At 47.6% G+C, this 24,347-nt stretch overlaps 1 protein-coding gene across 1 annotated transcript in view; it reads left to right on the top strand.

Annotated features, from left to right (window-relative positions):
* The first annotated feature begins 1,817 nt into the window (after positions 1 to 1,817).
* Positions 1,818 to 24,347, top strand: part of LOC136945373 (phosphatidylinositol 3,4,5-trisphosphate-dependent Rac exchanger 1 protein-like) — a 70,897-nt gene continuing 48,367 nt past the window's right edge. The window contains 4 exon segments of the mRNA XM_067239145.1: positions 1,818 to 2,375; positions 19,461 to 19,526; positions 19,781 to 19,903; positions 23,813 to 23,917. Of these exon segments, the coding sequence (XP_067095246.1) occupies positions 2,232 to 2,375; positions 19,461 to 19,526; positions 19,781 to 19,903; positions 23,813 to 23,917 (438 nt within the window). The 5' untranslated portion in view covers positions 1,818 to 2,231.

Genomic DNA, 24,347 nt, shown 5'->3' on the forward strand with positions numbered 1-24,347 from the left:
TTGCACAGACATTTAGTAGAAGCTCTTATCCAGAGCAACTTACAATAAGTACAAGGGCATTCCCCTGAGGCAAGTAGGGTGAAAAAAAGTTGCCAGAAAAATAAATAGTGAAGTAGAGTACTGACACCAGCAAAATCTACTTAAGTACCCTAACAAAGTATTTCCCATCTCTGCTTATAGGTGGGGTGTGTTCATCTGTTTTGTGATATTAAGCGTGCTATGTTTTATGTGTGTTTTGGCAGCTAGAACAGGATGTGAATTTGCCCTAACGGCTGTGTGACGGTTATCCGTTTCATTCTAGAAGACTGATGTATGAAAGAAGGCAACACCTTTCCCTTCAGCTATGAACACGCATTTGACATGGCTGTTTTTATTAACGTTTACCTTTTATTCATTTAGCAAACGTTTTTAACATATCTGTAAAAGGCGCAATAGTAAACTGACACATGGCCTTGCATTGTAATTGAAGAGTTCACTGTTGCTTGTTGTCCATTCATGTAAACGGGGCTGACAAGTTTTATCAAAAGTTTGGCGTACAGAAATCCTGGAGACAGGGCAGAAAACTACCCACAGCGCCTCGTCCATTAATAGTAGCCTTTAGGCCAGGGGCGATTCTAGAATCAGACCTTTAGGGGGGCTCAGCCCCCAATGAGAATGTGACATGGATACAATGCCTTGCAAAAGTGTTAAACACCCTTGCTAATAAATCACTAATTTCACTGGATGAAAATCAATACATTTATTTATTATTATGCAAAATATTGAATGAATTAAAAAACTAAGAAAGTCCCCTTCTTCATGAACTACCAGCATCAAATGAAATGATAATGATGTGTCAACAATAAATAAACATTGTTTTAACATGTTAGAGCACGAAAACTTAAGTTAGTTCTCCTCTTCAATATGGTATAAACAGTTAAGGTGTATGATTTAATATGAAAATATGAATATGAATATCATATTTCAACAGCATATGGAATGTTTGGAATGTTGGCTTAGGCAGTAAAGTATTAAGATAATAATAATTCATAATAATTCATTTTTTTTTTTTTTTTTATTATCATATTTTTAGGGGTGCTGAGATGAAATGCAGGTGTGCTTGAGCACCCCTAAAGAGTCTAAAATCGCCACTGCTATAGGCTATAGCGGACAAGTTATCCCTTCCTTCTCAGCTTGAGAAATACAAGGTGTTGCGTGAAAGCATGAGAAATGGTTGAAATGCGTAAGACTTGAGAGCCCTGAAATAAAATATTGAAATGTTTGTCAGGACATAGAGCTGAGGCAACTTATCAAAACGTCTAACTGACAGTTGACTAAGTCCACTAGAGGGCACTGCCTTCACGCGTGGCTCTTGTTAAACATCTGTGCGATTGTTTTGCATTAGGCTACATTTGTAAACTAGACTCCCTTATGATGACAATTAGCCAAACAATATTGTGTCCCTGCATCTGAAATAACTACTAAATGTTTTAACCAAAGAGTAGAAGTTGCGTGAAATTACAAGCATTCTAACAAACTGATTCTTTGTCAATTTAGCCTACGTTAAATAATGCACTGCATTTTATAATTTTACTAACGCCGTTTAGTGGAAAATGTGATTTTAAACAACTGTGTCCCAAATGTGAAGATGTAGGCTATTTAATTAAGGGGGTATTATGATAATCAATGTTAAACTGTAATTTGTTTTCGTGGTAATATACAGACGGTCCCTTGTGCCTGCACCTAGACCACTGACGTTCAGAGCGCTCAGAGCAGAAGTGAGGAGTAGGCTACAAGCTTCAGAGAACGCGAGTGCTTTTACCTAGGCTACTGCTTCTGCGGAACTTGGTTCTTAGCCTAAATCAGTGGTCTCCTCAAGCCTGCGTATGTTGACTGAAACGTGACCGGTTTGAGTTCGTTTTTGTAACTCCTCTGGACTGGTTATCAAAGCAACTTTGACTCGATTCAATACAGGACTCCCTCGCGAATCGATCTCCAATTACTAGCCATTAGAAGGGTCGTCATTGGAAAGACTGTTGTAGCAGTCTCTAACTTTTATTTAGTTAAAGCTACTTTTGGAGTTTATTTCAAGCGTATGACGCATTGCGCATCATTGCCTCGGGGTTCGAGGGCTAGGCGCTTCAACATGGACTGAAGCAGCCTATTCTGGATACTTTGAAAGTGAACAAGACATCAAGAATAAGAGAGAGCGAGTTGTTCTTCTCTAAATTTCAGTAGGCTACAACATCAACATGGAAGAAGAAGACGGGCACCAGGAGAACGGTATCCACGCCACCAAGGATTCGGACCGACAGTTTAGACTGAGGCTCTGTGTTTTAAACGAAATCTTAAACACTGAGAGGGATTACGTTCGGACTTTGCTTTTCCTTCAATCGGTAAGGTCTCACCCGTTCATTGCTTTATTTGTTGGTTTGGTAGCAGTGTTGTGTTGTGTTGTTAGGCTAGTGTAGGCTTCTTGACAATCTGTTGAATTTATCTCCTCATAGGCTTCCATCAGCTGAAGTGACGGCCACTCGCTGCAGTTACCAATATTAATTTAATCTCATGTCTGTCAGATTTGTTTTGGTGGAAATCAGCTGAGTGGCTTCCTTTGGTCAGATATCATTGCCTGTGTAGCGCGAGTGCACAGAAAGGGGAATTATCATTCAGCTGTTTTAAAGGGACCCAGCAACACTGCTAAATCATTCACACGCTTATCGTAGCTTTTCCCACATTTTTTATAGTGTGTATTTTCCTGGGTTCTTGCAAGTTGAAACCAAAATTTCAAAAGCAATTTTCTGATCACAAACATTGTCACTCGCTTCAAATTCAATCTGTATTCGCCTGCTCCACCCCCTTTTTTCGGAGTTGTTAAAAAAAAAAAAATTATACAACCTTATCTATTCATTCTTATTCTCACATCCCTAAAGATAATTATTTCAGCACCTTTTGATGAAGGTGCGCATTGACCATTGAGAGCGTGTCATTTATGTCACGGTGCCTGACCACCTGCAGACAGTAATTTAATTTGTCACCATCCTTGTCATATTTCTTTGTTACGTCTCATTGTCTGTCCCCCCCCGTTATCCGTAACTGTTAGTTCTGTGCAGGTGGCTCTCATCATATTTCAGTCACAGCACGAAAAAACGATACAACTACTGTCTGAAAGGATTGAAGTCCTTGAACGAACTGTATCCAACGGATTAAAATTTTTTTGACGGGCATCTGGTGCCGTTTTTAACTCAGTAGTTAGGCTACATTTGTCACCTTCACTTTCCTTCAACACAATTATAAAATTCAACAAAACAAAGTCATTTCTGGCTTCCAATCTAGCTAATGTGTATAAATCAAAATATTCTGAACTGTATTGTCTGTAAAAAAAAAAGAGGTGATTTGACAAGCTTGAAACCAGTAGTTGCATATCGGGTCTGCAGACCCGCTCTAAACCTCCTCTGGGCTTTTCTAAAGCAGAGGGCTTTAAAGTCATGACCTCTACGTAACTCCAGTGGGTATTGAATTGTCAAAGAAAATACACAGAGATACAAGAGGAGTCTCAGAAGCAGCTCTGAACCCTCATAACTCTGGCTCCACTCTCTGTCTCTCTCACATGACATCACGCAGTATCTCTTAATTTAACCCATGCGTCTGAAGAGGGAGCGTGGGGGGGTGGGGCGGGGGAGGGGGGGGGGGTGGACGTCTCAACAGCAGTGCACCACTGTGCCTGCTCAGCTCTTGCATGTTGTTCTTCTGTAGTTCTAGTTAGTGGATACTCTGCTCTCTGGGGACCCAGGCAAAGCTGAAGGATCAGCAGTGTTGGAGCTGGCGGATGCTGGATATAGAGAGGCATGGCCTCACTGTTGATCCATTTACATTTAGCAGACGCTCTTATCCAGAGCGACCTACAGTAAGTACAGGGACATTCCCCCAGAGGAAAGTAGGGTGAAGTGTCTTGCCCAAGGAAACAACGTCATTTGACACGACCGGGAATCAAACTGGCAACCTTCAGATTACTAGCCCGACTCCCTAACCGCTCAGCCACCTGACTCCCCCTTGATGTGGGTAATGGCTGCTCGTGTCCAGCATCAGTGGCATAGCCGTGTCAGCCTTCATTTGAGAACGATAACCATTTTGCACGGAACGGATTTGCCTGATAGCAGGTATGTGTGTGTTCTCTCTCATGTCCGCTTAAGCGAGCCTACTGGGCCGAGTGGGCGCCCGCCACCCAAAGCCCGTTGATCTGGCGATGGGATGCCATGGCATCAATGGCTCAGTGGCATTAAAATCGTTAAAAGTCACACACACACATTCATAAAATTTAGTTTTAACTCCAATCCGGGATAATCCCCCCCCCCCCCCCCCACCCAGCCCCCCCCCCCCAGCAGTGCTAAGACCCCTCCTCTTTGGAAGCAGGGTCTTTGGGGGGGGGGGGGCTGATGAAGAAGGCCACCAGATGGTTTCAGTAAAGATAGCCCAGGGGGGCTAGTGCTGTCGCTATCTCCCTGACAGAAGACACCAGAGCCAATCAGAGGGAACACCAGGTGGGAGGCAGGAGGGGGCTCGGGTGGCGTAGATCCCCTCTTCTAATCCAGAGGTGCCAACGTGTGTTGGTTGTTGTCCTCCATTCACACCTGGAGATGAGACGACCATGTGAAGGTGGGGGGAATCAAACAGAGCTCTGGTCGTCAGTGACCTCTTAATAACCACCGTCACCCCCCCCCCCCACAGCCCCAGCACCCCTCACTGCCACACCGTCTTCCTGTTTCCACCTTCCGTTGTGTCATCACCTCAGTATTTTTCTGTTACCACACTCCACACGCCAATGATCACGATGACACACAAAGGTATGTTTATCCAGCTTGCACATCTCTGCCCCCCCCACACACCCACACCCACACACACACACACACACACACACACACACACACACACACACACACACACACACACACACACACACCACCACTCACTCACTCATCTCTTGGCAATTACCAGTGCCAACAAGCTTATCCAATCGGCTGGGGAGGGCAGGTTGGGGGGGGTAAGGGGGGTTAGAGTGAAGCAGGGATAACTGGATTCATTTCGCTTGGCACTGTCATTCTTAGTCTCTGAAAGAATCCATTCCCGAGTTGTGGAAGTGAGAGTTGCCCTCATTTAGGTTAATCCGCCTTCTACTGCTACCTACAAGGGTTTGTTTCATGGACTCTACTTTTCATTCCTGTGGATTATTACTCTGCACAGATTGAATGGGGTTTTCCCCTGGGGCATCTTCTGATTTACTTATGCACACGACAGGATTTCCCCCAGCATGATATTCTGAAATCCAAGGCTATGTCATGAACATGGTTACTTCACATCCTATGATGTGGATGAGAGGGATTTCCACAAACCATAGGAAATGGGAAATAACAACCGCTTTGAAAACTGCAGACGTTTTTGAAACGCGGTTGACCATATGGACAGTGGTCCTACGCCACGCAAAACTGAAGTCTTACAATGGAGTCATAAACCCTCCCACTCAGCCCAGACCTGTACAACCCTGAGATCATTTCCATTATTCAAATGTTACAAAGTGCATGATGAAAATGAGTTTACAACCTGTGTGTGTGGAAGTGGGCATGACTTCAGACAAGATGGGTTAATAGGAAACATCTGGAAATCCTGACCCCCGTAAACCTACACCACACACTCACACACACTCACACACACACACGCACACACACTCAGTGGGATTATCTATAGGCACACACACACACCTACCTCTCATGGGTTTGCCTGCGTATGTGTGTGTGCACCTATGAGTAAAAGTTAAACACAAAAACAAGGTGACTATTTCGACTTGGACCACAGTCTTCTCTGCTTCTCCAGCTGGTGCTGAGTCCTAAAACCCAGCTGTAGTTTCCACAGACCAGGGTCACTGAACAAACAGGATGACACACACACAAACTCACACTTACACAAACACACCGTTCGGTGCCCAGGAAGCCACGCAGGAAGTCAACCCTTAACTTCCTGTCTGAGCCTCTTGCTTGTTCTCCTTCTCCCCGCGTCCCCTCCGTGTGTCCTCGCTGGGAAACACCAGCATCAGGTTTCTCTGGCCTGGTGTAAAAATAGTCTCGGTTTATAACTCCCCTCTTGTCTGCTACGCTGGTGGCTTCAACTCACTGTAACCCCAGTCCTAGTGCCCCCCCCTCCCCCATACACACACACACACACACTATATGCACCCAAACAAGCCCCACACCGAGGGGGAGATTGGCCCCGTGGTGTCCTTTTATAGAGGGTTAGGTTCGTTACTGTGGTGGACTGCTGTGGCGTTGTTGTGAAGCTTCTGATTGTTACTGGGTCTTTAAATGCACTGCTGCTTCATAAGACTTAAAAAGCATGACATGGCAGGTCCTCACACACATCGTAAATTCCTGATTAGCAAACAGAAGACAATGAGACCCATTCAACCAAACCTTACGTGTGTCAGTTTGGATAGTAAAAGCCTATCTCTTGACACAGTTTGTTGCTTTCATTCTCGAAACATTTTTTCTCATTCCATCCAATTGTTTCCTTAATTACACCGGTCCAGATACACATTTAGGAGGGTTTAGAGTGTTCCTCTGGAAACAATGGGTATGTCTGTAGTGATAAAGGGCCGTTTAAACCCCATACCCCCTGTGAACACTCATTCATTAGTCCTCCATCCAGCTTTCTTTGTCGTTCTCCGCTGCTGTCAGAAACCTAGCCCCTGCTCCAGCCCAGCTCCATGCTTTCTCCCTGCTTCCACAGCATAACCCGCTAACAGGAGGTATGTGTTTGATGTGCTCCAAGAGAAGTCTAATGTTTTAAGTAGCCACCATGCATGCGCCCCTACATCACCCCCTACTACAGTAGCTTGGTTATCGCCGCGGTTACAGTGCCAAGCTTAACTATTATGGAACAGGGTTGAATACAAAAGAGGGAAATGTCAGTCCCAACTTAATCTCTTTTTTTTTCTTCACCCCCCCCCACAGTCATGTGCATTTATAAGCTATTTCTCCAGGGCGCAAGATTGCAGTAGGAATTTTTTGAATCTAGTTAACATGTCTAAACCTTCAGCAACACAGAGGCATATATAATGTCAAAACGCGAACTCCTCCTGGGTGTGTGTTCGAACGCTTCAGTTTCCTGTGCGTGCTCCGACAGGAGTAAATTAGCATAGGAGAGAAGCACTACTGAAGCGTTACGTGGTTAGCATTGAATGGCATTCTGGAGTGAGGTTTAGAGGCTTACAGACAGTCGTTACCAAACTCTCATTTGATTACTTGAGCCTGCTAGTACTTTTGTCTCTGTGGTTCCCACCTTGTGGCGTTAATTTGCACACTGTGAATCTTTCACCAAAGACGTTGTCTATTTAGGAGCATGTCCTTTGTATGGTGGGATGTACTTCCAAGAGCAGATAGTGTGATTCTGATCCATGAGTTTTAGGGAATACAGTTTCAATTCTCTGAAATCAGCAGCCATTCTTCCTCTTTCTTCTCACGAGCTCCTCTTCCATCTCCCTCTTCCCTCCTTCATGTAGGCAATAGTGGCAGTGAGCTTCACGTCCGTTCTAGCTCAGCGAAGAATGTGGACAAAAGAGGCTGTCCAGATGTGTTAGTTGGGATTTTAGGAAGACATTTTTACGACCCAAGTGAATGCCAAAAGATGACACAAGGACAATGGATGTGAATGGCTATGTGAAGTGTTTTCAATAGGCTGATATATGATACAATTAGTGACTTGTCTTCCCTTGTAAATGGCTGCAACGCAAGACCACCACTGTCCCCTTGAAGACTGTGACCCGAACTGAACCAGGACAAGTACTTTCCCAGAGCCGGACAATGAGCCAGTAATTGAACAGCAGGCTTTTTATTCTCTTCCAGAATGAATAGGTAGGATGGAAGGTTGTAAAAGTTCAGAATTTCATCCCAGTGGGCTTGGAACTTGCAGACAGAAGATGGGATCCCGCAAGGTTTCGTTAGAGATCGGCAAACACAGGCAGATGTGTGGGATCCTGGAGGTTAAAGGTCATTCATGCTTGTTGAGAAACATTGACCGCAAACTACCCCGACAAGCCTCCAGTCCGACACCTTCTACAGTTGTGAGAAGGTTTGATGAATGTTGGATAATGGTCATGCTGTCTTAAGCCCACAGGAAGACTAATGGTCAGAGGGTTTGTTGTGACAGAAGTGATGGATTGAGTGTGTGTCTGTGTTTGCAGCGGTTTAGACGCACGCGGATCACTTAAGAACACCAATAGAACGTGTTAGGGATCCACAATTCATCCACAAAGGTTCCAAACACGTAAAAGGCCATTTGAAGTGGAGGTCGTGCCCTCTTCTGATGATATTCTGCACCAGCGATGACACACAATACAGTACTTGAGTTTACGTCATTTCGAGACGCGTCATCTGAAATGAGGTCTAACTACAGGTCTAGCTTGCAAAAATGGTTTTCCAGTGAAGTGTGATTAAGCTGAATCCTAGATGTCTGTTGGACATGGGTGTGTGTGCATCTGCCCGGCCATGTTCTCATGTTTGAATCAGCACCAGTGGGGGGGGTTCCCTTTGATCTCGGCTGGCTTGTCTAATGACTGCAACAGCGTGGCAGGGAGCTAATTCAGTTCCTCACATCCATCTTCTCAGCGGGCCTCAATGACACTGCTGATGTCTGCCTGAGTGAAGGCCAAGAGAGGCTCTCTCTGGCGAGAGATGACACACACACACACACACACACACTCTCATACGTGCATGTAAACGTGTACACACACACACGCACACACTCACAATGGGTTATCACCCTAACAACAGTGACAAAGTCTTGCGTAAGTGGTGATGCCCAGATAACCCGCATGGGTTCACCCACGCTCAGACCAGCGCCCATACTAGGAGCTCACTAGCCTCTCCCGTGGTCCCTGTCACCACGCGCCCTCGTCCAGACCTCCAGATGGCCTCACCAGCCTGTCCAGAGATGCTATCTCCAGAGCGCCACATGTCGCCTCAACATGACACCACCCAGGCCACGCCATCCACCTCGAGCAGGCCTCGCTGAGGAACACCAGACGCACGTTTGTGAGAGCAAGAGAGAAGTCTTCTGAGGGCTGTAATTGTTGTTTACGCCGGCTGGTTGTGGACGTGTGTGTGTGTCGTGTCGACGTACGTGTCGTCCGGGCGTGTGCCGGGTGAGGTGAGGGTCCATAATTATGTGGCAGCCAGGGACTGCAGGCATCTTGAAAGAGCAAAGAGGTCATAAAAGGATATTTATAACCGATTCATTACGCGTTTAGCCACTGTAAAGGCGGGAGCTCTTACCCAAATGAGACGGTGAAAAGACCCTTCCTCTCCAATCTGACATGCTTCATTCCCACGTCTGCCTATAAAAACAGGCCTGCTTCTGAGGACAGGCTGTACTCCGTGATTACTGGGAAACAGGAGGAAGTTGAAATGTTCAGCCTTCTCACTCACCATGTGGTACAGACTTGGCCCTAACATTGGATAGATTACAGCGAGACTATCACGATAGAAGACATGGGTTTGGATCTTGTTGAGTGTTGATGGTTGTTCTGTTGCGCTGGCCCTTGAAGCACTAGTCAAGACACTCCAAGATAATGTCAGTAAATAACTGAACAAAATAAATACATGGTCTGATCCGGTCTGTCAGCTGTGCTTTCATGATGTAGGATTTTGACTATGTTAATGTCAGGTTGTTTAGTAGGACCATGCTGGTTGACAGGCTAGCAGGGGAAAGCTGTCATTTCTTTGACAGGAAGTCCAGTCCAGCTTCCTGTCTGTCTTTCCATTTGTCTGAAGAAGAACCAAGCCCCCCCCCCCCTCCCTTCCCATGTTTCCTTCTGTGATAACTCTTCTGAGAGTCCGAAACTTTAAAGCCCCACTAAGCGGAAGTGAGAGAACTAGAGAAAAAATGGACGACACTCAAAGAGCACTTTGTGTTGGTGATGAGCACAGCCAAAAAGGGTTGCTATTGGAAGAGAGAGGGGAGACAGGGGAGGGTGGAGGGGGGAGATTTTTGAGGGAAATGGAGGGGAGGAGGGAGTGAATGACGTGTTCAGAGAGAAAGGGGAGTGCTGGGGTCCCCTTCATTGTGGCAAGACTGGGGGCCTTTCTCTCCCTCCACTGCAACCCGACCACAAAGACGGGATTTCTTCATTTATTTATTCAATTTCATGCCACGTCGACCCCAAAATGGCCTTGGCCCCTTTTCCAGAACTGTCCTATCCTCCTCTGAGGATAGGAAGAAAAAAAAACTCCCTGCAAAACAAGAAAGACCCTTCAGTGGACACTGTTTTTAGCTTGTTGTCGTTGGTTTTTTTTCCAGAGAAGTGGGGGGGGGGGGATTGAGAACTTAGTTAGTCGATGCTTCCTGAATCTGCGATTCACTCGAGGCGGGGGTGAGTTTGGTCCTGGTGTGGGAACTGAGGTGGATTGAAAAGGAGGCTCGCTGGGTTCGGTGGCAAACCTGACAAGTGGAGTCCATAGTGGGGTTACTGGTCCACAAGCATCCCCTGAGGAGGCTCTGGTGCCTGGACCTGATGAATGCTGATGCTGCGGAGAGCAAACAGGAAAACACTTCAGCTTTGTACCAGTCTATACTCTTTCTCACTCTCGCACACACACACACACACACTCCCCTGCCTGGTTATATAAGACCTACAGGACTACCGTGGGAGACTTTCTTCCCAATTGAAATTGAGGCTCGCTGGATGGGAAGAGCAACAAAGTAGAAAACTTGAAAAGTATAGGAGATTGAACCGGGGAAAAGTTGTATATTTGTCTACTGACCTAAAATACAACATACTAGCATACCAGTTTTAGCAACAAGGATGCAGAACAGCCATTTTTAAATGCCTGCAGTCTGTGGCCATTGTTGTGTATTTCCACATGCATTTTCCCTTATGTGGATGTTTCTTCTATGTGTTAAACACATGCAGCCTGTCTTTTGTCCGTCTGAAGGAAGGATGTACTTCATCTGGTCAGGGCCACATCTCAGAACGCTTCCCTCTCCGGTCAACAATATACATTACAAATGGAGAAACTACATGAATGAACGGATATAACAGCTTGCATTGGCACTTGATCCACAGAAAAGAAAAGTTGAACAGGCCTAAAACACTTCCAGTTCTCCCCCCTCCTCCCTCCCCCCTCCTCCCAACGTTTTAGACTGGGGGGGGGGGGGGGGGTCAACACTGATGAGCGGGAGGGGTAGGAAACTTAAAAAATAAAGGTGTTGTCAACCACAGTTGAGCCTTTCTAGGTTGCTTTGCCTGTCAATGATGATTTCAAAAGACATGTTCTTACTATTCAGACTTTAATATGAATTGTGTACAAATAGTCTACATTTATATTTCAAATGTTCCATACTGTGTCATTTTTAGCTTACAATAGACAATGAGGGGTTTATTCTGCATGGGGTGAAAATGATTTCCCCTCAACTGACCTTTGACCTGTCATCAGTGCTTATTACACCCTAATTACTGGACCACTCGGTTGAAGTTGCAGGAAGAAAAGCCAGATATCCGCATACTTGCTTAATAAAACATGACAAACATTCTTGTTTCATTTTACCCTTGGTTTGTTCAGATAATATCTAAAGTCAGGAAACCAAAGCTTGATTTGATTCAATTTGTTTCGCTATTGATTTACCTGAGTTTGGCTCTTGCTGAACACAAGCTCTCTCCTGACTGCATCTGTCTAGCCTGTCACTCAAGCCAGTGTTTACCTGGGTGGCTGCAGAGAAGCCGTGCGGTGTGACATTTAGCTTAGCTTTAATTGCAACTGCAGAAGTCTACCCGCTAACCATTTTACATTGCTCCCTCTCTTCAATTCCTCCTTTGCCCCCAATACTATCTGTTCCACCTGATTAGTAACAGCCAAGCAGGCCTTTCTTTCTCGACTTCTCCTTCTAATGGATATCCCGTCTCTCCTCCGTCCCTGTTTCACCCCTCCTCCTCCCCTCCTCCCTCCTCTCCTCTCCTCCATCCCCTCCTCCTCCTCCCTCCTCACCCCTCCTCTCCTCTCCTCACTCCTCCTCCCTCCTCTCCTCCATCCCCTCCTCCTCCATTCTCTCCTCCTCTCCTCCTCCCTCCTCACCCCTCCTCCCTCCTCTCCTCACCTCTCCTCCCTCCTCTCTCCTCTCCTCCTCCCTCCTTCCTCTCAGCTCCAGAACAACTGGCAGTCAGCAGTCACGTGAGGCTGTGTGCAGAGAAAAGGCTTTGAAATGTATTTAAACGCTCACACTTCCTCCTTTTCACCCCCCCCCCCCCCCCACTGCTGCTTTAGACTTTCTATTCTTTCCTTTTTCTCCACCTCTGTCCTCTCTGCAGACAGAAATACAGCCACCTTGGCAACACAGTGGTGTAGCTATGTCTTAATGATTCCCCAGCAGCAGTGGCATTAAAGACCCTAGGTGTTTCTGAAGTCATATGATTTGATTGTGCGTGATTAGCACACTTTTAGGCATTTAGCGATCGATCTCCCAATTGCATTCGTCACAATCTTGAGTGTCTTGCATGCAGATTATGCAAGCGGACGCTGGATGGGTGTGTTAACAGCTTGTTCAGAGAATTACACACTTATCGTCCTTTCACGGATCTAGGGTCGGCAGTAGAAATGCTCAGTCTGAGTGATATGATTAAACATCTTCAGATTTGACCGGAGCCCTCACTATCCCAATAACACTGTGATGAATCTTTCTAAGTGAGTCTGGCTGACCCTGGCGGAGCGTAAACAAAGTGCTGTGACTCCATTAAAGGGATTCTTTCCTTCTCCGTAAATCCACTGTGAGGGACTGGTGCCCCCCCCCCCCCCGCCACAAGACCACGTGACGGCAGTCTGCTACTGCTAACCTCGAGGTGGCATCTGATTCGAAACCCCCCCCCTCCTCCCCACCAGCGTCCGCTGTCGCAACTGGCCTTGTCCTACTCCAGAGTTGTGACATGGTGAAATTCTTGACTTCTCCAGTTTGACTGACTTGTGACAAACTTTGTCAATGTAGACATACCGAAGAAATGGATTTTTTTTTTTTTTTTACACGATTTCACGTAATACAGTGAAGCTGACTGTGTCACTGAGACACAACCTGTGAAAATCCACTGTAAGATCTAAATGAATGCAGCTTCCCAGCCACACCTGATGTAATCACACTCAAACAGGGGGTGATAAAGCTATATGCAAATTCGCTTGTTTCAGACCTAACGTTATTAAGATCAGTCTAAGAGCTTAACACAATCACATCCATCTCAGAAGGTTCTCTCCCGGCCAGACAGACATCGTCACGGTGATCTGGACGGCTTCACCATACACACCCTGGACAGACACGGAGGCAGCAGGTCCCCTGCTCCATCTCCAGTTGAGCGAGCAGCGGGCATATGGCCCGTCTGTGGTCTCGCACCTCTCTGTCGGGGCCGTCCTCGCTTCGCTGGGCTCCTCTGTCGGGGCCGTCCTCGCTTCGCTCGCCACAGACGCCACCCGGCTGAGGGTCACACCGGACCACACCCTGGTTTCTGGCGTAGCGGGTCGCCAGCTTGGGGCAAAGAGTGCCTGCCTGTCTGTCTGTCTGTGAGTGAGTGTCTGTCTGTCTGTGAGTGTCTGTCTGCCTGTCTGTGTGCGTGTCCGTCTGTCTGTGTGCGTGTCTGTGTGCGTGTCTGTCTGTGAGTGTGTGTCTGTCTGCCTGTCTGTGTCGAGTCCGTCTGTCTGTGTGCGTGTCTGCCTGTCTGTCTGTCTGCGTGGCTGTCTGTCTGCCTGTCTGTCTGTCTGTCTGCGTGGCTGTCTGTCTGCCTGTCTGTCTGTCTGCGTGGCTGTCTGTCTGCGTGGCTGTCTGTCTGCGTGGCTGTCTGTCTGCATGTCTGTCTGTTGTGGTGAAGTGGCATTGGCTTCATTGCACACGAGCCAGATTGGTCACAATCTTCTGTGAGATAAGAGCTGATATCAGAGGTCCATTACCATTATTTATAATAAACTATTTTCCTTCATCATGGCATGTGTGGGGAATGAGCAACATGGCTGTCACTGTAGGCAAGATGTGTTGCTTAGTAAAACAGCACTGCTGTTTTGTAGAGTTATTCTAAAAACAAGAAAGCCATCATGGGCTGTTCTGCAGCTTGCGTTTCTATTTACAAAACAGGTTCTACTCATGCTTTGGCCTAGATTAAAAAAATTCGACGTTGCACACTTCCTCTGCACAAAGCCTCACTTCCTGTCCAGAGACTTTTCCGCTGGTGTTAAATGCAGAGAAAACTTTACACCACCATGCAAACATTGTTTATTAAAGAAGACTTTGAAAAGATTGCAGTTCGGAAAAACAGGGTTTGTGGCTTTTGTTCAACCTGATTGCACTGTTTTCACTTCCTGTTTGCATGCCATAAGCACACCAACAAAGTAAATTGTTCTGCAACCTCTTTGTAGCAGACGGTCTATATAAGCAGCAGAAAATACTCCGCCTATTGTTACCTTTCAAGGCACTTGCAGACGATTCAATAAGGACTGTGATTGCTTTTGTGATGTTATCTGAAAAGGGGGAGTTCAGCCTTCAATGCCACTCCCCTCTGCATGGAAGTTTGTTTGGCTTTTGACAGCTTGCGTGTAAACTAATTGGCTTGTAGTGGTGTTTGTTGATTGGGGGGGCGGAGGTGTCATGTTTGTAAAATAAATGCTAATGATAACTTAACCGCAAAATAGCTAACAGGCTTATGTGAGAAAGCTCAAACCAGGGGGTTAAAAAGGTTGGTCTTTCTCAAAGATGACTCACCAGTTGTCCTGGATGTGTCATAAATTAGCTTGTACGGAGAGGCACCAAACTGTTTGTAAAGGGCAGCGAAGTGTTCTCTGAAACCCCATTCACTGTCAAGGAATCACATGCTCGAAACACCAATCTCGACATTCTCGCCTATCTACCGTATATGATCTTTGTGAAGAGATCATCGATATTACCCTTCATATCTTATTGTTAATAATGAATACAAATCCTGCATGAATTTCATCATCATGGTGTTCTTACTTCTCCTACCTCTTTCACTCGCAAGGAAATTACCGTTCCGAGTTTAATATACGGCGACATTTTGCTAATACCTGCTTATTGCGGCTGGGATTTAATAGTTTCCTGTTACACAGACCTTAAAGTCAGACGGCGTAATGAGATAAAGCGGGTGGGCTCATATGGGGAATGTGTATGTGTGTGTGTGTGCGTGTGTTTGTGTGAGAGAGAGGGAGAGTGAGAACAACGGGGTGGTGGGGGAGGAAGGGAGGGGGGATTCAGACCAGAGCAATAAAAGCACATCTCCAAGGCAACCCTCTGTGCCCCCCCAGCAAAGAGGGTGGGTGGGGGGGCTCAACAATTAGAACCATGACAAGGAGAACGGGGTGGGGGGGAGGTGAGGGGGGAGGAGGCTTTGATACATGGATGAATGGGTGATGTGATTTTGTTTATGTTTTATATGCTGAGGATGTCGTTTGTGTCCTATTGTTTTTTTTAGCAAAAGTATGTTGAGCGCTTGCGTCTGTTGTGTTTGTGCGCGTGTGGTCTTCAGACAAGAAGTGTGTTGGCAGTTAGCCGATGTATGTAATCGGTAATTAACACTTAAATCTTTAAAAAGCTTCAATGAATCAATCTGGTATTTGTGTAGTCATATCCCACGCTGCAAACCAAGGGTCATCCACTGGCACAAGTAGCCAGATCTCCTGTCAGAATCTCACAGTAGCACAGTTACAGTCAAAATCATAACAGTTTAGTTTCTCCATCAGGGATCGATGGTTGCTGCAGACATCTAGGCTAGTCACGGAACACGGTCGATTCTATGCCGGCTGTATTTACATTTAGTCATTTAGCAGACGCTCTTATCCAGAGCGACTTACAGTAAGTACAGGGACATTCCCCCGAGGCAAGTAGGGTGAAGTGCCTTGCCCAAGGACACAACGTCAGTTGGCATGACTGGGAATCGAACTGGCAACCTTCGGATTACTAGCCCGATTCCCTAACCGCTCAGCCACCTGACTCCCTGTATCATGGTCCGCCGGTACCGTTTGGTGTTGTGACATGATATCAGGGGAGCATTACATGGTCGTCTGTTTAACCCTGGTCTCAATTGTGAGTGCAGGATGAGCAGTTGCCCCCTAACAGGCTGCAGCGCCTCCGGGCACAGGACCCCGGAGTGGAATATTGTTGCCTTCTCCTCCTGGAAGCTGCCAGCCAGCTGTGTCCCAGCACCATACGGCAGGAGATGAATCATGGTTGTGATTCTCAGGGATTCACAATCTGAGTCTGTGTCCCTGGTCAGATTCCCATCTGACTTCTCCATTATTACCACATTACAGAGTGAGGGCTAAATTGAGTTTTCGTGCTATTTTTAGATAATCTGAGAGTAAAATGAAGGACTCGGATAGAATTTTCGAGAATGCCCAGTCCATAGGCCTTTACTATCTATCCACACTATTATTTTCTGGGGTAACTGCATTTGTACTTTATTATTATGTTGTTTTTTAAAGCAAATGTTATGCAATTGTTTATTCTTTTAACAGATGCTTTTGCCAAAGCAATTTACAGCATAGAGCAGAGCATTCGTCCAGCCTGTTCTGGTGCTCTCCGCCAATGACGACGACAACAACTAGTAATGATGATCATCGGGTAACCAAGGTTACCATGACAGTGTTTCCGCCTAACCTATTCACATTGGGTTTGTATACCGCGGGGCGAGGGCAGCGATGTCGTGTGACGTGGTATTGACGTCAGAGGGCCAGAGAAAGGTCATCGGAGACATGGATATGAAAACAAACAGGCTGTGCATCCTCTGCAAGCTGCCAGTGGACGCCGGCGTGTCCCATAGAAGGGGCTTTCTGTTTGTCAGGCCTGCTCCGGACACGTCCGCGTCACGTCTGCATGTCTTCTCAGAGACCTGTGGATCAGATGACAGCTACTCAATATTCAGCCAACGTGTCTGTGTGGATGTACGTGCTGTCCTTTTCCCCACAGATAGTTTTCCCTGCCTGCTGACCGGGTGAGGGCTATCTGATTGCCTTCCTCATCCTGGCTCTTCTGAAGCTGATGGCTTGTCTTGATTGGAGATAGACAAAGCTTCCTTCTTTTCAAAATAAACTCGGACGTTTTGCGATGGAACACTGGGGCTAGCCAACACAGTCAGGGTGTTTAAAGCGCTGTGTTGGGGCGTGACATGGACTGAAAGAACCTCTTTGTTGCTCTCTCTCTCTCTCTCTCTCTCTCTCTCTCTCTCTCTCTCTCTCTCTCTCTCTCTCTCTCTCTCTCTCTCTCTCTCTCTCTCCTTTTTTCTATCTCTCTCTCTCTCCTTTTTTCTATCTCACTCTCTCCTTTTTTCTCTCTCTCTCCTTTTTTCTCTCTCTCTCTCTCTCTCTCTCTCTCTCTCTCTCTCTCTCTCTCTCTCTCTCTCTCTCTCTCTCTCTCTCTCCTCTCTCTCTCTCTCTCTCTCTCTCTCTCTCCTCTCTCTCTCTCTCTCTCTCTCACACACCAACCAGCCCCTTCATACACATCTGTGTGGCACATTTCAGCTGTGGAGCGAGGCTCGGAGCACAACAGTCATACTGGGTCACATGGACACTGTGATGGTGACTCCTTCATATCATCCATCCATCCATCTGTCAACCCACCCATTAATCATCATTCTCCTCCATTTCTAACCCTCGTTCCTGCTTTATCGACCCATCTTCCCTCCTCCAACCCTCCCCGTCCTCAACCTTGCTGGTACACCCCAGCAGAGAGAGAGAGGAAGCCCTTCTTCCCCCTTCTGCACCCCCTGGTGCTCCTCATCATAGCTGCCAAGGGCCAGTCTTCTACACGAGTGGCTCCTTCACATGGACATGGTACAAGTCGCCATATGGGAGATTTAATTAGTGCACGCCTCAAGCACGTAACCAGCCCTCGAACCAGCCAAAAGCTGCTACTATACTTCCCCACTAATAAGCGTACACTTTAATTAGCCGAGTCCCAGCACGCTGACTGTTGTGTGCTATTTTTATATGACAAGTGTTAACGCTGGCTGTAAAAGGCAGACAGAGAGATCCCAAAGTGTTATGTCTCAATGGAGAAGCACTGACTGACTGACTGACTGACTGACCGTGGAACTCTCCGGAGTGTTGTCTATGTTTAGAACTGATGTGTGATTGCAAGGGGTAGTCTTTCATTAAAGGGAGGAGGATGAGGTGTGTGGCTTTATCTCCTGGTGTGTGTGGTCTGTCTGTGTGTGTGTGTGTGTGTCTTTTGTGTGGTGTGTGTGGGGGGTTTATCACTTGGTGTGTGTTTGTGTGATGTGTGTGTCTCTCTGTATGTGTGTGTGTGTGGCTTCCTCCGTCCCTGCGGTTTGGAGGCGGTGTAGGAGCTGCCCTGACTGCCAGCCCTGAGGCGGCGGGGTGAGAGGAGTCGGCGCGGCCTGCTGCCAGGGGCTCTTCGATGCCCACCTTCATGCGCTCTCTCCTTACCTCTCAGGGTTTAGCTAAGATCTCAGAATCGTGTAGCATCACGCACCTTTTTTGATGGGTTTCCTGTGTGTACGATCTCCGATCGGAGTTACAAACAGAGGCAGATGCAGACAAAGAGAGGATGTAGCCAGACAGAAACAGCTTGGAGGAGACACTGCGAAAGGGTTTGGGACAGCTTCCCTCTCTTCCCCCCTCTCTCTCTCTCTCTCTCTCTCTCTCTCTCTGGCCTTTGTTCCCCAGTCTGGATGGGGAACGTCACAGACGCAAAGAGACAGACAGAAAGAGACCGACTGACTCCGAGGAGAAGATAAAAACATGAAAGAGAGATGGAGAGACAAGGGGCTGCGCTCCTCCTGCCTCCCCCACCTTATCGTTCTCCAGTCAGGGTTTGAGTGGCAGGGCAGTTGTCTCAGGAGGGGCTGTGGTTCACAAACACAACGTTGCAAAGGTAGCGTGCTGCAGATCCACCTGACATGGTCTTTTTACTGTCTCCCTGAAGACACGGAGTGTGAAACTGCGGCACAATAAGACTGGTATTTATAGAGGTGTCTGGCTTATGAATATGCAGGATCTGGGACAAAGAGTACACCTTCACACTGTCATTACAGTAGTCGGAGTCAGGTGGCTGAGCGGTTAGGGAATCGTAGTAATCTGAAGGTTGCCAGTTCGATTCCCGGCCGTGCTATATGACGTTGTGTCCTTGGGCAAGGCACTTCACCCTACTTGCCTCGGGGGAATGTCCCTGTACTTACTGTAAGTCGCTCTGGATAAGAGCGTCTGCTAAATGACTAAATGTAAATGTACAATGAAACTTTTTTTATGTTATGACGTTGCCTTTCAAGGCATAGTTCAGATAACATACTGTTAAGAGTATTAGCTGTTAATGAATGTGTGTGTGTGTGTGTGTGTGTGTGTGTGGGGGGGGGGGGGTTTACAGGTGTGTGGTCAGAACACACAGCAATGAAAAATGTGTGTAATGTGGACACAGGCTAACCAATCTCCTTCTCTGTCTTCCAGGCCTTCTTACACAGAATCAGGCAGACTGCAGATGAACAGCAGTGTCTGGCCCCAGAACATGTCAAGGTACGGCCCTACCATTACTACGTTTATATCTTTCCCACGACGTCACTGCTCATGTGCGTGAACCTGGTTAGATGTGCTCAAATCTTCAGCCGATACCTAGTCATGACGAGAAGATATGATATGATTGAATACGATACGATATTATATATGTCATGATACAATATCATGATATGTTTCCATTTCTTGGGGTGTTTCTATTCCCTGGAGGGAAAACCCATATTGAGTGGGAGTTTTGTATGTTTTCGATGCTCCAGATCTTGTTCTCCAACATCGAGGCCATCCTGGACGTTCACAAAGAGGTCCTGTCAGCCATGGAGGGAAGCCTTCAGCCCGAGCCCCAACCTCAGCACGCCCTAGGACACGTGTTCCTGCAGTTTGTGAGTTACACACACACACACACACACACACCTCTCCCCTCCATCCCCCCAAACAAGCCTGCATCCTGTCCGCTAGAAAGACCCCCTCTATCCTTCTTTCCCCACAAACCCGTGCAAGGCCTCTGTCACAGGCATCCCCTCGGCACATTGCTTTCCCTCTCGTCTCTCCACCGCCCGCCCCCCCCCCCCGCCCCCCCCCCCCCGCCCCTTCCATCCATCCCCTTCCTCTCTCCCCCCCGTCTCTCCAGAGCTTCCTCCCCCCTCCCCACTCCCCCCTGATTGAACTCATTTGGCCCTTAGGGACAACAAAGACAAGCCTGTGCCCGGGTGGAGAGATGGTGTGTCACTCATCAATGGAACAATGGTCCCACTAGTTGAGCTCTCTCTTTCTCTCTCTCTCCTCCCTCTCTCTCGCTCTCGCTCTCGCTTCATTCTCTGTCTTTCTCTGTCTTTCTCTCTCTCTCTCTCTCTCTCTCTCTCTCTCTCTCTCTCTCTCTTTCTCTTTCTCTTTCTCCCTCTGTCGCTTAGAAGCATCAGCTGACAGAATTATGTAAAAAAAACTGTTAGCTCTTATAGTCTAACCAATAGTAGTTGACAGCTCTCTGTCCTGAAGTCATACACAAGCACTTTCTATGAGGAGAGGAATTCATGTTGCTGGTAAACCAGCCTGTCAGGCAAGCCGAGATAACGAGAGCCTATCCAGGTACTACACACAGAGTCTGCTGCAGACCGAGAGGTCAGACAACTCGATTGATTTAAGTACATCAACATGCTTTTTCCATTTCTCTGAGGGCTGGAGAGGTTAGCCTTTGCTGTCCGTGGTGGGCGGTTGGAGTGCATCTCTAAATCTTATGTTACAGTGCCTTATTCTGTCTGGCACTGTGCAAGTGTGTGTGTGTGTGTGTGTGTGTGTGGGAATAGAATGTCCCTGTGTTTCTGTGCTTGTGCCTTCACATGTTTATGTATGTTTGCGTGTGTGTGTGTGTTTCTCCTGTCGTTAAGAGGGCTGGACCTACACAACCACTGGCTTTGTTATCTTCAGATCCATTACACTCCTCTCTGTAGTGAGTGACCCCTCTGTCCTTCAACACTGACACCTCTAGCCCAATCTACTGCCCTCGTCTGGTGCCCTCCGCCCCCGACCCTTGACCCTACGACAGGGGACACCGCGACTGAGATTTGATTAACTTCCCTGCATTGTTCAGCAGAGGAGTCCCGGTCGATCACTCTCGAGTAGGAAAGAGGAGTGATCTGCTCCCATCGTTTTCTCCATCTTTCCATGTTCCTTCCAGACCTCAGTGCAAGTCCAGTGGCTGCATTCCATTTGGAGATCCGTTCCGTCTTGCGTACGATTTCCCCACCCAAACACCCTCTTAACAGGGGTTCAGATTTGTGTTCCTAAGCCGAGGACAAACGGAGGGCCGTGAACAGCGATGTGACGTGTCCTCAGACCTCGCGTTGCCTGATAAAGCTCATATTCATCACAAGCGGGAGGGGGAGGGGGAGGGGGAGTGTTCCGATCGGAACGCAGCTTAATGCAGCCAGAACCTCAAATATCCCCGAGTGTTGACCTAAGGCGTGGAGGCAGAGTGGCTCCGAATGGGATCTGTGCAGATCAGGAACACTCAGCCCATTTGAACCTAGCTTGCGTGCAGAGGAGAATTAGAACGCACAAAATAATTTGAGAATGTTTGGGCATCACAGACATCAATATTTGCCCTGTTTCTAGACTAACACACTACACCCCCCCCCCCCCCCCCCTCCCCCCCCCCCCCCCCACACACACACACACACACACACACACACCACACAAAGACACAGCCATGACCAAGGATTCTGCTGGAGCCAACAGTCATCTCATTATGCACTTGACAAATAGACTCTTTTTTCATCGACTCACTTATTCACCTGTGTTTGATATTGCTCTGTGAATCCCCACCCTCCAAAAGATTCCAATGGTGGAAACTGTTTTTTTTTAAGTGCTTCTCAAAGAAACAAACATCTTTAAGCAATTCAGAGCACAAGGAGAGTCGTTGAGACCAGGCTAGCTCTGCAGGTGACCCCACAGGTCACACTGAGGTCCTGGAAGATCTGACTGCTCAAGTGGAAGGCTGTAAATGTGTGATACTTTCTGACTGAATGAAGTCATTTATCTGATTTTGTTTTCTTAATGAACCACACACACACAAACACACACACAAACACACACACACAAACACACACACACAAACACACACACAGACAAACAGAACAATTCTTGACCTCGTCGACGTCCTCCACAGCATTGACTGTTTGTGTGCGAGTCAATTGAACAGGATTTGTACACCATATGCTGGCCCAGCTGTTCCTCTTATTCACGCACTGGACTCTGTTCCCCTGCCAGGCTCAGCTCCTAGTGTGTGTGTGTGTGGGGGGGGGTGTTTATGTGTGGGTGTGTGTGTGTGTGGTTGAGAGAGTGGTGCTTGACAATGTGTCCACAGCCGCAAAATAGGGTAACACACTTTCAGCTCCCTCGTCATGGGAACCTGGAGACGCAGATCGTAATGTTGCTGAAAGGCTACCAACTGTAGATTTGTTGGCTCCCTGCCGCGTTGCCATGAGAATATTACACACTCATCCTCATTCTGTCACACACACACACACACACACACACACACACACACACACACACACACACACACACACACACACGCTGGAGACACTTTTGTTCTGTTGGTAAGAGTCTGGTAGTTTTAGAAAGCAGAAGGAAAGCAGGAGCGCTAATTCAGGAGGTCTAGACTCAGTTCTGTGTTAGGGCTGTTGGAAACCTCTGAGCACTATTGTGGCATATTTCTTTGGTACCAGGTTACAGACAAACCTCTGTAAGAGCTTCCTCCCAGTGTTGGACCAGCTCAGGCTACAGTGCCCAGAATAGTCCCAAAGACAACAGTTGTAGCCAGCCAGTAGCTTGGATGTCTTTTTATTGATTAGCCCTGTGGACCATGCTAACTGGACCACATCGGCCAGCCTTCCAGCCAGCCTTCCAGCCAGGCTAACGTTTCTCCCAAGGTTGCAGAGATATCCGTACTCGGATCAGGTTGGATTTCACTTCCTGCTTGCTTCAAGTAACAAGCAAACGTTTTGATTACCCAACGAACAAAGGGCCAAGCAGTGCTGGTTTCACATCCCAGTGAGTGCTCAGTAGCCCCCCTGCTACTGGCTTGTCTAGGGCTTGGGGCATGCACAAGCCAGGTAGACTCTGTGCTGGACGCAGTGTTCTTCACAGTGCATGAATGATGCATTTGAACCTTTTATTTATCTCTACATATCAAATGACAAGTGAGGATGAAAAAGCTGTGTGTGGTGCATAGCTTTGGTTGGTGCCGAGTCAAAACAGGAGCGGTCTGATAACAGGGGAGTCAGGTGGCTGAGCGGTTAGGGAAGCGGGTTAGTAATCAGAAGGTTGCCAGTTCAATTCCTGGCCGTGCCAGATGACGTTGTGACGTTGACGTTGTGTCCTTGGGCAAGGCACTTCACCCTACTTGCCTCGGGGGGAATGTCCCTGTACTTACTGTAAGTCGCTCTGGATAAGAGCGTCTGCTAAATGACTAAATGTAAATAACACTACAGCGTACAACTGTAGCACTGAGTATAACTGGACATTACTACCAGCACACTACAGCATTTACCCACACAAGGACATCCTTCAGGAGGAAAATCTGTTTTGTAAACACACCATATCAGGGATGCCGACAAGTCCAGTGTGACATTAAAAGTTTGTGTGTGTTATGGTTGTTTGACCTCTCTCTCTTCCCCCATCTCTCTCTCTCTCTCTCTCTCTCTCTCTCTCTCTCTCTCTCTCTCTCTCTCTCTCTCTCTCTCCATCTCTCTCTCTCTCTCTCCCCATCTCTCTCTCTCTGTGTGTCTCAGAGGGGTCGTTTCTCCGTGTATGGAGAGTACTGCAGTAACCACGAGAAAGCCCTCCGCCTGCTGATGGAGCTCAACAAGATCCCACACATCAGGACCTTCCTACTGGTGAGACCACAACCACCAAGCACTCCTCCTCCTCCTCCTCTCCTCCTCTCCTCCTCCTCCTCCTCTCCTCCTCCTCCTCCTCCTCCTCCTCCTCCTCCTCCTCCTCTCCTCCTCCTCATCTCCTCCTCCTCCTCCTCTCCTCCTCCACCCCCTCCTCTTTATTCCTCCCTCTCTCCACACGTCTCATCACCACCTGATACCTCTCTCCACCTCATCCCTCTCTTCCTTTCCCATCACTGTTGTCCTCCCCCTCCCTCCCTCCCTCCTCTTCGGCTGTCGACGTCCGTCCATCTGACAGCAACGGTAACCAGGTCGCACGCTCCCCCGGCCGCACACGGACGCACACGGACGCACACGCACGCGGTCACTCTCAAGGTCGCTTTCTCACCAGCTGTTTCCATGTTTAGACACCCCCGGCTCGCCCCTCAAC

Source organism: Osmerus mordax, chromosome 7 (assembly GCF_038355195.1).
Source record: "Osmerus mordax isolate fOsmMor3 chromosome 7, fOsmMor3.pri, whole genome shotgun sequence".
NCBI classification, from domain to species: Eukaryota; Metazoa; Chordata; class Actinopteri; order Osmeriformes; family Osmeridae; genus Osmerus; species Osmerus mordax.